Genomic DNA, 16,858 nt, shown 5'->3' with positions numbered 1-16,858 from the left:
TGTTGCCTTCCAGTGCTGCCAGTTTTGCCTCACTGTAGAATGATTCACAGGAACATCACTCCTCCCAAACAGAGAGATTGGGCTCCCTCTCATTCCAGTGTACCCCCACTGCTGCCTGTTTGTCCGAGTGTTCATTCCTGCCTGTCCAAGCACTGATTTCCTCCTGTGCTGTTTTCCAGTTCCCTGAGCTGCTGTTTGAGGAGGAGACAGAGCAATGTGCAGACCTGTGCCTGAGGCTCCTGAGGCACTGCAGCAGCAGCATCAGCACCATCAGGTCACACGCCAGTGCATCCCTGTACCTCCTCATGAGGCAGAACTTCGAGATTGGGAATGTGAGTCCTGCTGCTCTTCACTGGGTTGTTGCAGATAATGGGGTTGAGGGCTGCTGGCTTTGGGTACTGTCCCTCACAGAACTGGGAGACACCTTGGTTCTGGGCCCAGGGACTGTGGGGGGATTGACAGCACCAAAGATAACGGGAATCCAGTTTTTAGGCTTGACCAAACCAAAAGCAGCTGTCTGGGATCAAGGCTGTATCATGAGAGCATCATCCTGTCCAGGGTGTGTGAGAGGAGACCATGTGGAAGGAGACAACACTAACGTATTTGCAGGAGAACCTTTACCTGGAACTAAATAATCATCAGGTTATGAAGTTTGGCAGCACCAGGTTTATTCTAATCACTGCTCTGAGACAGCCTTTCTAGCAAAACTTCAGTTTTCTTTTTTCTGTCAGGTCAGGAGGAGGGTGCCATGACCAAAGCACTGATACTGCACTGTCTCCAGGCTGCTGAAATACCATAACAACATCTCTGTTGCAGAACTTTGCCAGAGTGAAGATGCAGGTGACCATGTCCCTCTCATCCCTGGTGGGGACATCCCAGAACTTCAATGAAGAATTTCTGCGACGTTCCCTTAAGACTATTCTGACATATGCTGAAGAAGATCTGGAACTTAGGGAGACAACATTTCCTGACCAGGTAAAAGACATAAACCACAAGACAAGTAATATGTGGTTCATTAACAGGCTGTGCCTAAACCTCCATCTAGAACTGGAATTTGCATGCATTCCTTGAAAAGAGTTTGTTTTTTGGTTTTTTTAATCTTCTAGTCACATCAAAAAAAATTGATTACTTCTGACAAGATACAAACACTCAAAGATTCAGTGACCACGTTCCTCACATACCAATGTGTAGCTCAATTCCCATTACCAGTTCTTCACAACAGCTTGTTTTTCACAGGTCCAGGATTTAGTGTTCAACCTCCATATGATCCTGTCAGACACAGTTAAAATGAAGGAGCACCAGGAAGATCCAGAAATGCTGATTGACTTGATGTACAGGTAGAGTTGGCACTGTAGGCAGAGGAGATGTCAGTGTTCCATTTGCTTCAGCAAGGCTTGGTGCCTCCTGCACTCCTGGAGGTCTTGTGTTGCTGTGAGCTTTGATTGCTTGTTTTTCATTAGCAATTATTTTACTTTGAACTTATTCCTGTTTTAAACTGCTTGCCATGACCCCGTGTCACCTGAAAACAGCACAGCTACTGGCTGTTTAGATTTGGGCTCAGATGCTGCACATTTGGGCACTTGAAGGACTTGATTTTGGAGCAGTTTTGGGTCTCACTGCTCACAGACCTGTATGTGCCTATCTGTTGTGTTTGAATGTGGTGTTAATAGGTTTTGTTTGGCATCTAGGCAGCTTACCTTGGATAAAAGTAGTTTCATTCCCCGGCCATCCCTGGAAATCTCCTCCTGCACCTGAGTAGAGAGAACTCTCCTTGCTTGCTTCAGGGAAAACTTGGGGATCTTCCAGCACCTGCTTGCCCAAAAGGCGTTCTGGTGGTACATTCAATGGTCTCCCTATGCAAAAGATATTCCAGAGCCATGTTAAGCTCCCAAGTGCCAAATTTCTGCACAAATGGCTCTGAAAGGCTTCTTAGAAGTCAGCAGAGGTTTTGTCGTAGGGAGCCAGCCAGGTGTGCTCTGACTGTCCCACACCTTTGGATTGCTACCAGTCTCAGGTGAGACATGGGCTTTGGTCAAGAGCTTCAGCATCCCCCACTGCTCCCCCACCACTAACTGGCTCAAAAATCTGTGATTTAGGGTGACTTCCCATCTGTAGAGCTTCTTGTCTCAGGAAGAGACAGCACCGAGGGGGGTTGGTGTTTAAGCAGAGGGGACCAAATGTGGTGTGAAAAAACCATGCTGAAGGGCTGTGCTGGTTCAGAAGGAAAGGGAATGAAGTCACAGAGGGTTTCTCTTCCTTCAGGATTGCCAAGGGCTACCAGAATTCCCCCGACCTGCGGCTGACGTGGCTGCAGAACATGGCAGGGAAGCACTCTGAGAGGAGCAACCACGCCGAGTCCGCCCAGTGCCTGGTGCACTCTGCAGCCCTGGTGGCCGAGTACCTGAGCATGCTGGAGGACAGGAAATACCTCCCTGTGGGCTGTGTTACATTTCAGGTGGGGATTATCCTCTCCAAGGGATTTTTGGGGTTTGCTGCTGAGGTACAAAGTGTCTCCATGTGCTGGGTGTCCCTGTGCTTACATCCTGAAACCGTGCTCACTCTGTTGTATGAATGAAATGCTGCTCTGTGAGAACAGAAATGTGTATTTTATTTATATGCTCTACAAAAATAGAAATAGAAATAGAAAAACAGAAATAGAAAGCTATATTTTACATATATACTCTACAAAAATAGAAAGCTGTATTTTATATATATATATACTTCATGAAAATAGAAGGCTGCCTTGGTAGAAGTTCCAGGATTTGACTGCAAATCAGCTGGCTTTCAAAGTACTGAAAGTGTTGAGTGTTGTTTAAATTGAGTAAGTGTATTTTAATCTATTCTATCTCCTCAGAACATATCTTCCAATGTTTTGGAAGAGTCAGCAGTTTCTGATGATGTTGTGTCCCCAGACGAAGAAGGAATCTGTTCTGGGAAGTATTTTACAGAAGCTGGTCTGGTGGGATTGCTGGAACAGGCTGCAGCATCTTTCTCCATGGTAGAAGACTTTAATTTCTTTACCTCCCTTCTCCAGCAACCTCACACTGCTGGGCAGTAGGAAGGAAAATGTTTTTTTCTCTGAGTGTGTAGTTGTATTGTAAATGTTTAATTTAACTTGGAGTTCTAATTAAGGCCTCTGGAGTAAACTGTGCCAAGGGTGAGATCTGGGAGCAAGAGGCCTTGGTGTGTTCCCAGTGGCTTTCACCTCCTCACTGCACGTTTGGGAGTTCACAGTGGGGAAAAAAGACCATGGTGGTTTTCCCTCTCTTCAAAAAGAGTGGGATGAGAGCTTTGTGTGACCAGGGTGGATGCACTGCCACCAGTGCATCCATCAGAGGCCAAGGAAAAGAAGTGAATTAATTCCCACTACACAGTATGAAGTGTCATTCAGTGGGCTTAAGTGCAAGCAGCAATAATTCCAGGACAAAAGCCTGGAATTCCTGCTAAGCCACTCTATACAGTCACTGCCCACAGTGGGCTGGACCCACTCCGTGAGAGAGATCCTAAGGATTTTCCAAAGTCCATCTCTCCTGGAGTGCCAGAAGTGGATGCAGAAGTCACACAGGCTGGAGATGTCCTGCACAGAAAAAGCTGTGCTGTGCACTTAATCTTTTCCATATTTAATTCCCATAGATTTGGTTAGGATCCTGTTTAGCTTGTTGTGCATATGTGCCTGTATCCATCCAAAATATCCCAGGACTGGTTGTGTTAATGATCCTAATGACTAATAGCAAGGTATAACACAGCAGGCTCTTGGTCTCAGGGGTAACTGAGGATTTTATTCCATTTATCTCTGGGTACATTTTAAGAAAAGATGTGACTGCCCCACAGTGGTGTCTCAGCCACCTTTTCATTTTGCAGTTTGATCATTTAAATGCTGTGTGTGTAATTCTGGCTGTTGAATTGATGGAGCAATCTGATGGGCCTTATTTTTGTAGGCTGGCATGTATGAAGCAGTTAATGAGGTTTACAAAGTCCTTATTCCTATTCATGAAGCCAACAGAGATGCCAAGAAGTTGTCTACAATTCATGGTAAACTGCAGGAAGCATTCAGCAAGATTGTTCACCAGGTAATGGCTTGAATTTTCAGCTGCAGGGTGAATTGTGAAGGGACTTCAAATGCTCAGTGCAAGGAAAATGATTCCAGGAGAATTGTCAAATGATGATCCACAGTAAATACAGGGATCGTTAACAGGAGGTTTTATCCCTCTGGAATGTAACACGAGAGAACATCACATACCAAGTTTTGTTGTAACTTCACAACTGCCCAAGAGTTAAAAATTCCAGTTTATCCTTTCAGATGTTCTTTTAAACTGTGTTTTGCATGCTGGGAAAACCCACTGTACCTTGCCTTTAGCCTGGTAGGTAACATCCAGAAATGCTGGGGGGGTTTATTTGTTTGTTCATGTGGTGGTTAAATAATTGAAGGAAGCTTTCCAAACGTGGATGGTGCAAAAGCCACCAGCTTCTAAGGGCTGGTGAGAGCCTGGCTGTGCTGGGCCAGAGGAGGCTGCTTTGGATGCATGATGACTTAGAACCATTGAAACCATTGCAGGGTTATTGCTGGTCATGTTTTGACCTTTGAAACTCTTTTTTTGGTTTCTGTGACATGCCCTTTTTACTTTTTATCACACAGAGTACTGGCTGGGAGGTAGGTAACTCCATCTTAGTTAGCAAAGAACACTAATTGAGTTTCCAGATGACTCACGCCAACGCTTGCCCACATGTGCTAGTTGTGGGTATTTCTGTTGCTGTCTGCTGTTTAAAACAATTCATTAACCAAAGAAATACCAATAAACCATGGTTGTAGTAGGAATTTCTTCATAAGCAGCTGTAGGTAGTGCATGGATGCTGACGTGTTCCACTAATGAGGTTCTTTGGTGAATGAGCCACTGTATCATCACTAGTTTGTTTTTACAATTTGTTTATATTTCTTTCCATCAGCATTGACACAGAAAATCATCCCTCCATACCATATTTTCACCCCACCCACAGGGGTCGATTTAAGCACCAATGCTCAGAGGTACCAAACACAAACCTGGTTTGCTGCAGGTGCACCTTTGATCTCAGAGGAGAAACTGCTTCCTTCTGTTCTCAGTCAATTTATGTAGGGGTTTATCTGGCAGGAAAAGGGCTCAGTTGTGTTAACTGGGGCCAGTTTTTCTGCCTGGGTTTTTGAGGAGGCTGTCTGCTCACAGTTCTGTAACACACACCACGAGAACCACGCTTTTGGGTTAAAAATGGACAAAGCAATTGATTAATCTGCAGGGCCAGTTTGACTCCAGCCCTAGTCCAGTTGGCACAGTGGGTGCATGAACATGGAGAAGTCTCAGAAAGCACTAAAAAGCTCTGTGAATATGATGTTATTTGTTTAGGCTTCATCTTTCCAGTTTCTCTCTGCTTTCTGTGGATCAGGCAGCTCATTTTGGGCCACCTCCCTCCAGGTTTCTACCACACACTGACTGAACTGAGGCTGCAACCAAACACCTTTGGTGTTGTGGGACATAATTTGGGCTGGTGATGTCTGCATGTCAGTTTTAATTCCAGCCTAGCAAAAAAAGGAAATGGAGCAGCTTAAAATAAACCCTGACACTTCAGGGCTGGCCCTGGAACTCGTCCCCTTGTCCCCACGGAAGGTCCAGGCAGACACAGCAGCACAGCAGAGAACCTGTCCTAGGTGTGGAAATGATGTAAATGTGTTCAAGCCAACAAGGCCTGTGAGCATCTATTTTATTATTCTGCCCCTAAATCGACCCCTGGAGAGACTCCTGCCATTGGTTATGATTCTAACACCACTTGGTCATGTTTTACTGCATGGTAAAAGACACCGTGGGTTCAGCTCTCGTCTGTCATCGTGCTCCTTCATTGCCACACTTTTTCTGACCTTTGTGCTTTGTAGCTTTCAGGTTTGTTGCATGTTTTGCCCTTTTTTTCTCCCTTATTTGAAATATTTTAATGGATGCTCACCCTTTTTTTTTTAATTTTAAAATTTATTTGCTGCCAATTTGCTGCTTGTTTGTTTTATGGAATTTCCCTAATTAAATACTTTCTGTTTTCTCCTCTATCGCCCTGGTTGCTGACCCTCCTCCCCACTCTTACTATTGTCTGTTGTGGTAAGTTCCTACTTGTGGAATTTTTTTTCCCTTTCTCTGCCCCTTTTCCCCCCACCTCCCCTTTTTGTTTTTTTTGTTTGTTTTACACTGTGGAACCCCCAATTTCATTTTAACAAAGAGCTATGCCAACAGCAACACCCCCCTCATGGCACAAGAAGTGTGGTGTTGCCAACTACAAGCATTGCAGTGTCCTGAGTCTGACACCAAAGCATTCCTGAGCTCTCCTTAAACACACCAAGTGAAAGGCTTTGTGTGTTTATTCATGGAATAAATATTAAATTCATTCTGTTGGTTTGCTTTCCAGTTAGGAAAGTTAAGAAAAAAATCTTTTCATGCTGCACCATCAGTATTTAAAAATGCTTTTTAAGCTGTGCAGGGGGAGGTTGCCAGTGAATAACAGGACTCCAGGAGCTGATCCTTTCCCAGAAAAAATCAATATTGGAAGACTTGTAGTAGTTGGCAGCACTGTAAAGGACCTTGGGTTAAAATTGAGCAGGAAAACAACAGTGCTGAGTTTGGTAAAGATGGTTGGATTCTGCATTTGGAAGGTGTTGCTTTTATTCCTACACCCTTCAGGCAGCTGCTGCTGTCTTGGTGAAGGAAGCAGATGATCCCTCTTGCATCTGATTTATTTTTTTTTTTCCCCAAATCTTGTTGGCAAAGCTTTTTGTGTGCGTGCAAGAAATAACCCCAAAACTTTATTCCCAGCAATTTGGAAAGGTATTTACCATGCATAATAACAAATCATGAACCTTCATAAGTCATGGTGGCTGTTACCTGCTCTGCCAGTTGTGTGATGGCTATTCAGTGTTCACCTTCATTCTCTTCTCCTCCCAAAGTCCTATTATTTTTGATAAAATAATAGGAGATACGATGCTTTTAATAATTCCTCCCTCATACCTGCATTTTTAGCTCTTGCCAGAAACAAGACCATGGAGCATTAAGTTACTTGTTCAGTTTCCACTGCTGTGGTTGGGAAGTGGTTTGGTGTTGGCTGAGTTTCAGAGATCCCAGTATGGAGCCATCCCCTATCCCTAATGCCAGGCATGGAGCTGAGCTCTGCTCATCCCAGGGAACTGGCGGCTCCTGAGTGTCCCTGGGAGGCATGGAGTGCTCTGGAGGTGTTTCTCCCAAATGGATTTGCTTCCATTCCCTTGCTTCCAGGCACAGATTCCCAGCATGAGTCACATCAGGGGCTGACAGTGCTCCTCACTGCTGGCTCTTCTCCCTGGGGTCCCTTTAACTGGGGTTCAGCATCTGGATTTACCAGGGAAAGCCAGGGTCTGCATGGGAATGAGCTGGGAGCTGCCCTCACACAGGGACAGGGAATCTCACAGGGCTTCCCTGCAGCTCTGCCACTCCTGGGGCTCCCCAATGCCCCAAAACTATTATTTTATGGATTTAGTAAATGCCAGCAGAACTCCTTAGTGATTTATCCTGATCAACAGGCAGCATCCTCTTCCTCCCCTGTTATTTCTACCCTGCCTGTAACAAGGAGCTGCCTGGGCAGGTGTCCATGGCAAAAACTCAAGATCTGGTTCTGCAGATGCTTCACACCCTGAAAACCCCTGGCCAAGGAAGAAGGAAAAAGCTCATTAATTAGAAATCAGTGTGTCCTCCACCACCCTGTGCCAGGGTTGGGGCAGGATCCCACAGACTTCCCCATGGAGCATGCCCAAACCTTGTGCTGGGTCTGGGGAGCTGATCCATGTGGCAGTTCCCCCCAGGCAGACAGGGAGTCATGGAATGGTTTGGGTTGGAAAGGATCTTAAAGAGCATCAGGTTCCAACCCCACCTTCCACCAGGTGCTGCCTTGGGAAGGACTTTGAGAAAGGAGCCCTGGAGTCAGAGCCTTTGGCCTGTGACAGTGAGATGGAAGCTGGAAATGCTGGACATTGAGGGATTTTAGTGTGGGTGATGTTATCCAGGCTTGTGGCTTTGAAAAGGTAGTGATGAGGAAAAAGGGTTCAGTAGCTCAATCCTGCATGGATCCAGAGGGAGGGGCACTGGGCAAAGACAGGGAATCCAGGGAAATGGCCACATCCAGTAAAACAGCAATAGCTCTGCAGCTGGAGTTCCCACCCTGGGAGGGGCTCCTGGGATCCTGTGCTGAGATGAAACCCCTGGCAGTGGGGCTGGAGAAGAGCCCCTCTCTGGAAGAGGATTCCCAGAGGGACAGGCTAGAGCAGGGGCCGGGGAGCCTGGACACAGCCAAGTGTTGCTTTTTTGGGATGAGGGCTGCTACTCACCCCAGGTGCCTTCAGGAGGGCAGAGCTCAGCTGTGAAGTGGAAGTTTTTGGACCTCAGGCACATCCAGTGGGATGCTCCAGAATTTCCTCCAGCCAGGCCAAGGCAGTGGCTGGCCATGCCTGTGCTTTTTTCAGTCTGGAGTTTGCCTGAAGGGTTTTTTTTAATTTTAGTTTGGCTTATTTATCCTCTTTGCCTTCCATAGATCGTGTTCACCATCACCACAAGAGATCAGTTTTGCCATAGCAAAATACTAAAATAAAACCTGGCAGCCAGGACACCTGTAAGGGCTGTTTGAAGCCAAAATCTAACCCAGCTCAGGGACACTGAGTGTCCTAAACTGCATCCCACTTTGTCACGAGAGTAAAGGTGAACATTTTGGAGTTTCTTGCTGAAAGGCATCCCTGGTTTGTGCATGCAGCGTGAGTTCTTTAACAAAAGCAAGGTGTGTTTAATTTTTAAAGCATTTTTCTTCTCTCTCTTTCTCTCTCTTAATCAGATTTTCTCCGTTGCCTTTCCAGCAAAAAATCTTTCTTGTTTCTCTACTTTTGTTGCGTTTCGGGGCCAAATTCACCACTGGCTCCCCTGGAAGCAGGTACATGGCACAGGATTGCATCTGCTTTCACCAGGAGTGACTTTGGCCCTCTCTCCTAGACAGTTCCTAGAGAGTGTAACACCTCCCAGCTGAAATGCTGGTTAAAAAGCACTTGTGTGTGTGTGTGAGTGAACTGGTCATTGACTTGGGCCCAACCCTGCAATTCCTGGAGGGTGGATTTGGGGGGAATCGATGCTGGGTGATTCCAGGGGTGTCTGACCCCCCCTGCAGGGTCTCTGCACAGGCTTTGGAGAGCCTCAAATAATGATCCCAACAGGGATTTACCTTTGGCTGCCTCTCAGAGACATCTGATGCTTCTTAAACTGAAAGAGAATAGATTTAGATGGGATATTGGGAAGGAATTCTTCCCTGTGAGGGTGGTGAGTCTCAGGTTCCCAGAGCAGCTGGGGCTGCCCCTGGATCCCTGGCAGTGCCCAAGGCCAGGCTGGACATTGGGGCTGGGAGCAGCCTGGGACAGTGGAAGGTGTCCCTGCCCATGGCAGGGGTGGCACTGGATGGGCTTTAAGGTCCCTCCCAACCCAAACCTTTCCATAATTCCATGATGGCACCTCCAGGCTCCTCCTGGGTTGGGAGAAGTCATTGCAGGGTTGGGCTAATGGTCGTAACTGATCCATGTAATTCCATGTTAGTTTATAATTCCGTTGTGGTGTTTGCTGCTAAATGCATCCATGCTGAGTTCCAGGTGTGTTTTTTTTCTTTCTCTTCTTTCTTTCTGATTTTTTTCCCTTGTTTTTTAATTTCTTTTCATTTTGCATAAATTCAGGAGCCTGCCTGCAGCTGTGCTTGGGGGTGTGCATGTCCCCACCCTGAAATAACCTCTTGTTTCTCCATCCCTAGGATGGAAAGAGGATGTTTGGCACCTACTTCCGAGTTGGTTTTTATGGAACTAAGTTTGGAGACCTGGATGAACAAGAGTTTGTTTACAAGGAGCCTGCAATAACCAAGTTAGCTGAAATCTCCCATCGGCTGGAGGTGAGAGGGTTTAATTGGAAGTTTAACTGGTTTCCATCAGTTGTTTCACAGGAGCAGCCCCTTGGAAAAGCAGTTTGGGTGTCCCAGAACTGGGGCTAGTATCTCCTGTCCTCCTGCTGGTGCCACCTTGCGGGAGGAGAGGAATTCCCTGATCAGGGAGAGGTTCTTCTTGAGAATTTGTGGTGTTTCCAGTATCTTCTTCATCCAGTAGGGTCTTTCCAAGGCATAAGCTGAGTCTGTGTTAGTCTCTTCTTTATCTTCTGGTTTCTCCAAAATGTCCTTGTGGTCCATAAATTCTACATTCCAGATGTCCAACCTCAACAATCCCTCTCTCTCCCAGGCTTGTTCATTGAAGCATAGCAGAGTTAGTTTATGAAAACTTAAAGCTTCATTAATTTTCCCAGGCTGTGCTCCCACAGAAGTAGGTTATGACATCTTTGCAAAATGCTGGCTAAGAGTAATTTAAGAATAACACACTATTTATAATTAATATATATATGTATGTTATGCTTAAACCAATTCATTTCAAAGTTAATTAAAACCATTAACTAAAATGATTACAAAGTTCTATCATTTCCAGCACCAGTCGATGCCAAACTGACCCATTTTAGTTGCTCACAGACACAAAACAAACCCAAATGCCTTGTTCAGAACCAGGCACTGTTGGAAAGCTCTCCTGCTTTCCAGGACTTGTTTTCTCCCGTTGCCCCTGGAATGTGACTGTTAGAATTCTCCTGGGTTCAGCAGATCACATTCTGTGAAAGGCATGTGGAGCTTCACCTCCCCTGAATGTGCCTTTGTCCCCCAGCCCCCATCAGGGCTGCATTTGATGTTTGCTTTCAGTTGCTTTCTTCTTGATTGTAGGGATTTTATGGAGAACGGTTTGGGGAAGATGTTCTGGAAGTGATCAAGGACTCCAACCCTGTGGACAAATGTAAACTTGATCCCAACAAGGTAATGGCACAAGTGCAGGTGTAGAACAAGTCCTGAATGGGTGAAAATGTAGTGGGACAAAATCTCCCTTGAATTTCACCACGTGGGCAACAAAATCCATGTGCTGAGCATCTTGTGGCTGCTTGGGAGGAGAGTTTGGGAAGATCCAGCACAGGGATGGAGAATTGGCCACTCCCTTCCCTGCCCTGGTAGTGGTGGGTGGGAAGGGAGGAGGTTGAAGGACAGAGGCCTGGGCTGTGTTGGCCTTTCTCTGCTGGGTGCAAGGAAGGAGGGGCTGTGCCATTCCCTGGCTTTTGTGCAGCTCCAGCATTTTGTCACCCTTGTGCCACGTGCTTTATGTGTAGTAGGAAGAGCAGGAGCAGGCCTGGGAAACAGGACTGTGGCTCGGGGCAGGGAAGGGTTTAGATTGGGTATTGGCAAGAAATTCTTCATTGTGAGGTGGCGAGGCCCTGGCACAGGTTGCCCAAAGAAGCTGTGGCTGCCCCATCCCTGGAAGTGTCCCAGGCCAGGTTGGAGCAACCTGGGATAGTGGAAGGTGTCCCTGCCCGTGGTGGGGGTGGACTGGATGGGCTTTAAGGTCCCTTCTCAACCCAAAGCATTCCATGATGTGAAGGGCAGGCAAGGGGAAGGACAGCGAGCTGTGCTTTACCCAGCCCACAAAGTGAGCGTTCCCAGCACCGCGCTCCCTCCAGTGTCAGTGGGGTCCTTAAAGGCAAACCCCAGCCCTCGCTGGTTTGTCCAGTGGTGGCGTTGGGAGGACACAGATCCAGCGGGGACGGTGCAGCTGAGGAGCACCTTCCCTGCTGTCCCTGCAGGCCTACATCCAGATCACGTACGTGGAGCCCTACTTCGACACGTACGAGATGAAGGACAGGATCACCTACTTCGACAAGAACTACAACCTGCGGCGCTTCATGTACTGCACGCCCTTCACGCTGGACGGCCGCGCCCACGGCGACCTGCACGAGCAGTTCAAGCGCAAGACCATCCTCACCACCTCCCACGCCTTCCCCTACATCAAAACCAGGATCAACGTCATCCACAAAGAGGAGGTGAGGCCAGAGCCTGGGGGGGAGCAGTGCCCAGCGCTGCACGGTGCAGGAGGCTCCTTCAGCTCCAGTTCAAGTGTGCCCTAGGAGCTTAGGAGTTCCTAGGAACTTCCCGCTGTTCCTGTTCAACCCAAACTAAGCCCAGACTGATCTAAGGATGCATCTGCCCCACCACCTCCAGACCTGGTACATGCAGGGTTCTTGGAGAGCTCTGCAGGCTGGGTTGGATTGGGCTTGGAGCAGCCTGGTCTAGGGAAGGTGTCCTGCCTGTGATGAGGGTGGAATGGGGGGAGCTTTAACGTCCCTTCCAACCCAACCATTCCATGATTCTGTGATAATGGAGGTTGTGTTCATTTCCCAAGGGTGGGCAAGGTCGGATGTGGTCACTGGGACACTGTGAACGGTGCTCAGGGTCTGGCAGTGCTGGAACCCTGCAGTGACCCAAGGGACACGTGTGCCACTCAGAAAAATCTCAGATAGCTCTGGAGTGCCCAGAAACACTTTTAAAAATCAAACCTTTTCTTGATGCCACTGAACGAAGATGATGCATTTCTGAAGTCCTGTCAGTCCTGTTGGTGTCCTCCACCTCTTTGTGGTGCCACCCCACTGGCACCTGGGTGTTCCTGAAGATCTGTGCCAGGTTGCCAAGCTCAGCCATAATAAAAATCTTGTTCCGGCTTCTTGCTTAGATCATTTTGACCCCCATTGAAGTCGCCATCGAGGACATGCAGAAGAAAACACAGGAATTGGCTTTTGCCACCCACCAAGACCCTGCAGACCCCAAGATGCTGCAGATGGTGCTGCAGGGATCAGTAGGTACCACAGTGAATCAGGTGAGGATCACTGTCCCAGCTGGACTCCCTGGGAGCGCACAGCCTCAGGCCCTGTTTCTTAATTCCCTTGGAATTTTTTCCCTGTTGAGTCTGTGGGATGTTTAAGGTCACTGGTAGGTCCAGGCCAGCTGTTCTCAGTGATTTTGCTGTATGAGTCCTGAAAATGTGAAAAGTGGCTGGGAAGAAACCTCCCTCCCTCAGTTACTGCTCCTTCCTGGCACTTGCAATTATTTCTGCCTGCTCCTCTTCCCTCCAGGTTTCATTGCTTTCCCTTTGTTAGCCAGGCTCTGCAGGATTGTGTCCTGCTGTGGGTTTCCAACAAAATGGAAAGCAGTGGAGAAAAACTGAGGAAAAGCTGAAGGAGCCTGAGTAAAGCGCAGTGCACAAGCTGGAAAAAAATCAGCTGGAGTTCTGAGTGCTGGGTTAAGTTTGCAGTGCTGGCAAACACTCCCTGGCTTCCATCTGCATTGTTTAAACTTTGCCGTAGAAGTGAGTTGAGCAAACGTTGTCAGGAGTCCTTATAAAGGCAAACAAATGGAGAATCTGCAGTTTCTCACACTGTTTTCCAAAAGCAGAGTTTTAAATAAAACAAAGCAAGGCCTGAAAGAGACTCAGTTGTCACTGAGGTTGGTGATTTACATCAGATTTCCCAGCTGCAGCTCTTCAGGATGTTTTTTGTAAGGAAATGTGTTTTGTGGATGTTTTCTATGTGGCTGAACTTTCTCCAGCGATTGGATATGACAGACAGTTTCCAGAAACTCACTTTGCCCCTTCTTCTCCTAAAGGGACCGTTAGAAGTTGCACAAGTTTTCTTGTCTGAAATCCCCAACGACCCAAAGCTCTTCAGACACCACAACAAACTCCGGCTCTGTTTCAAGGACTTCACAAAAAGGTATGGAAAGGGTCCCCAAGGCGCCTCCCAGCTGCCACCCCAGGCAGGGGCACGTGCAGTGACACTGGGCTGTCCTGGTGTCCCCCACCTGCCCAGGTTCCATGTGCAGCTCATTCCTCACCTGCCCAGCCCTTCCCTGTTGGTGCTGCTGCTCCGTGGCTGCAGGGGCTTTGCTGTTTATCAGGAAGGAATTGGTGCTTCCAGCTCAGTTGTGAAGTGTCCCAGGAATCACAACAGGCAATGCTGGCACAGTGAACTCCCAGCCTGGCAGGGTCAGGAGGATCTGCTGGACTGTCCAGGAGATGAAATTTCCTTCTGAAGTGAATTTCTCCAAGCAGAGTGGAGAGGTGCTGGCACAATTCCCCAGAGAAATGTGCTGGCTGCTCTATTTTCCTGGAGTCATGCAAACTGCAGGCTCAGTCCAGCATCTTTTACGAGCACCAAGAAATTAAAAAAACACCAAAACAATTGAAATTAAAATGTTGTAAGCAAATAGATCCAGTGGCAGCATAGTTTTCCCCTATGAAATAAATGGCTTTGCTGATACAGTTGTTTTCATACCCTTTATTTAAATTGCATCTTTGCAAGCAGAAGAGTTCCTGACGAACATCCCAGGCTGCTATTTCTTAATCTCTCCTGATTCCATCCATCTTTAAATCCACTGGGACTGGAAGCGGCTCTGTGGAGATGGGCTTTTCATTTCTCTTCAGAGAGGATAAATGTAACTGGACAGTAAATGACAATAACAAAGGAGTTGTCACTCTGGGAGTGAACTGGAAGTTGGAGATGTGACTCCCTCTCCTTGCGCCTGGACACCAGGTGGTTCAGCTGAGCCTTGATTACCAAAAGACATGATAAAGGATATTCCCTGTGATCCCAGAGGGCCAGCATGGATGTTCTTGTACTATTGGATTAACAAACCTGGAGCAAGGGGGTGTTTCTGTGTGCCCAGCTCTCACAGGGTTTTTGTTTTGCAGGTGTGAGGATGCCCTGAGGAAGAACAAGAGCCTGATCGGGCCGGACCAGAAGGAATATCAGCGGGAGCTGGAGCGCAACTACCACCGGCTCAAGGAGGCTCTGCAGCCCCTGATCAACAGGAAGATCCCGCAGCTCTACAAGGCAGTGCTGCCCGTCACGTGCCACAGGTGCATATTTGGGGTTCCTCTCGGGGCACAGAGAAGGAGGGTGTGAAACTGTGGGGTCTGAACTTCTCAGGATCCTGCGCCATCCGTTTGTGTTCAGTCCTGGCTCTTTTGGCTGAGCCCATCCCTTTTCCCTTCTGTCCCTCCTGAGAGCACATTCCCTTCCCAGCAGCTGTGGTAGCTGGTGTTTGCAACGTTCCTTTTGTTCCTCAGCTGTGACAGTTGGTTTTTTTATTTGTTTCCATCCTGCATCCCATTCTTTTTAGGCGCAAAACCACCCTCAGTGTGGCAGGACTTTATTCCCAGTGAAACTGGGATCAGACACTCCAGGGGGAAAAATTGTTGGTGTCTTCTGTGCTGAAAGACCGGGAAGCTGGAGACTGGGTTTTGTGTAAAAACCCCAGTGGGGATCACAGGATCACAGAAGGGTTTGGGTTGGAAAGACTTTAAACATCGTCCAGTCCCACTCCCTGCCATGGGCAGGGACACCTTCCACCAGAGCTGGGTGCTCCAACCTGGTCTGGAAAAATTCCAGGGATGGGGAGACCAAAACCTCCCTGGGCAGGTTGTGGATGAGCAGGTGGAATTTGGGTACAGCCACTTTCCAGCCAGGCTGTGGCTCCCAGAACAGGAACAGGGGTGGTTCCCTGCAGGAACCCTCCATGGAATCTGTGACCTGGGCACCCCTGTGGAGTTCCCTGGCAGCAGGACAAGGCTGGATGTCTGTGGAGCTGACCTGAGGTGGTTTGTGGCTGTGAGTGCTGCAGGAAGGTGCCCTTCCTTCCCTGCCCAGCATTGGGATGGTCTGAGCTCTCCCCAGGTCATGTACTGTGTCCCAGATGTTCCCTGGCAGCTTTTCCTGGCTGGGATGGTGGGAGTAGCAGTACTTCCCTCCCCACCAGTGCCTTTGGTGTGGTAATTCTTACCTAATCTTGTGAAAATCAGCCTGTGCAGGCAGCCTAATACAGGTATGACATAAAATATCCTGAAAATCATAGAATATCCTGAGCTGGAAGGGGCCCACAAGGATCATTGAGTCCAACTCCAAGTATTCCTGGCAAAATCCACTTTAAGGATGTATTTGAAATTCAGATTTAAATAAGGTTTCAGTTGTGCAGATGGTTTGTGCTGCTTCTCTGTGTACTTCTGTCAGTTTTCTGGGCAGTTGGATGATCCCAGATACAAACCCAAACCCAATTCATTGGTAAAACAATGAGTTTTAATGCCAGTGGACTTAGTTTTTGTAGTAATCAGCTCTAGGAGATACTGGAAATCAATTCAGAGTCATTCATCTGCTGAGGCTTCTTATTTCACCATGGAAAATCTGAGCTCATCATTGTATTTTCTCTCCCTCAGAGACTCCTTCAGCAGGATGAGCCTTCGCAAAATGGAAATCTAAACGAGTTAAAAACCAAAAAAAAAAAAAAAAAAGCACTTAAAAAATTAAGGTTTTGAAAAGAAAAAGAGCCTTGTTATCAGCGCTGGGAATCAAAGAAGTTTTATTGTGAAATAAAACTTGGACTTCATCCTGGACATCCCACACACCTCTTCCTCCATCAAAGTGTTCAGTGGCCAAAAAATCATTCTGAATTGTCAAATGTAGACTTCTCAATGTTTGAAAAAAAAAAAAAAAAATCATGGCAGTGGTATCCAGAGTATTGGTGATGAGCTGTAAACTTATCCTGTTTTTTAAGGCATTTTTATGACTCAAAGGTACACTAAACGCATTTACCTTTATTTATAGCATTACCTAATGTTAAATTTATTTACTTTTAGTTCCTATATTTAATTTATATTAGGAGCATACGCAAATGCATTTTGGAAGTTTTTAATGTAGTGATGATGATGGTTATTTTGATGGTACTATTAAATATGTGAATGTTTACACTTTAATTCCCTGTGCATTGGACTTCAGGGCTCAGCATCCTTGGGGAAAAGGTTCAGAGCAAGGTAAGTCATGGTAACATTAATTAACCAAGTGGTGATTGTTTATTATCCCTGTTCTTTTGCTGCAAACAAAAATAACTCCATCTGCAGCCA

At 47.1% G+C, this 16,858-nt stretch overlaps 1 protein-coding gene across 5 annotated transcripts in view; it reads left to right on the top strand.

Moving 5' to 3' along the window:
• The window catches only part of DOCK7 (dedicator of cytokinesis 7), a 92,864-nt gene extending 76,242 nt beyond the window's left edge, over positions 1-16,622 (top strand). For 3 of the 5 annotated variants that reach the window (XM_082287651.1, XM_082287649.1, XM_082287647.1), the window contains 14 exons: positions 180-332; positions 817-975; positions 1,237-1,337; positions 2,263-2,455; positions 2,855-2,998; positions 3,939-4,070; positions 4,637-4,651; positions 9,814-9,948; positions 10,813-10,902; positions 11,718-11,954; positions 12,641-12,784; positions 13,570-13,676; positions 14,654-14,821; positions 16,175-16,622. In XM_082287651.1, coding sequence (XP_082143777.1) covers positions 180-332; positions 817-975; positions 1,237-1,337; positions 2,263-2,455; positions 2,855-2,998; positions 3,939-4,070; positions 4,637-4,651; positions 9,814-9,948; positions 10,813-10,902; positions 11,718-11,954; positions 12,641-12,784; positions 13,570-13,676; positions 14,654-14,821; positions 16,175-16,217 — 1,821 coding nt within the window. In that variant the 3' untranslated portion in view covers positions 16,218-16,622. The remainder of the gene's footprint in view (positions 1-179; positions 333-816; positions 976-1,236; positions 1,338-2,262; positions 2,456-2,854; positions 2,999-3,938; positions 4,071-4,636; positions 4,652-9,813; positions 9,949-10,812; positions 10,903-11,717; positions 11,955-12,640; positions 12,785-13,569; positions 13,677-14,653; positions 14,822-16,174) is intronic. The other 2 variants (XM_082287650.1, XM_082287648.1) reach the window with 1 other exon arrangement.
• Positions 16,623-16,858: the final 236 nt, after the last annotated feature.

The sequence above is a fragment of the Coloeus monedula genome (assembly GCF_965178545.1).
Source record: "Coloeus monedula genome assembly, chromosome: 9".
Taxonomy (NCBI): domain Eukaryota; kingdom Metazoa; phylum Chordata; class Aves; order Passeriformes; family Corvidae; genus Coloeus; species Coloeus monedula.
The sequence above is the reverse complement of the archived record's forward strand: the minus strand, read 5'-3'. Positions and strand labels throughout refer to the sequence as shown.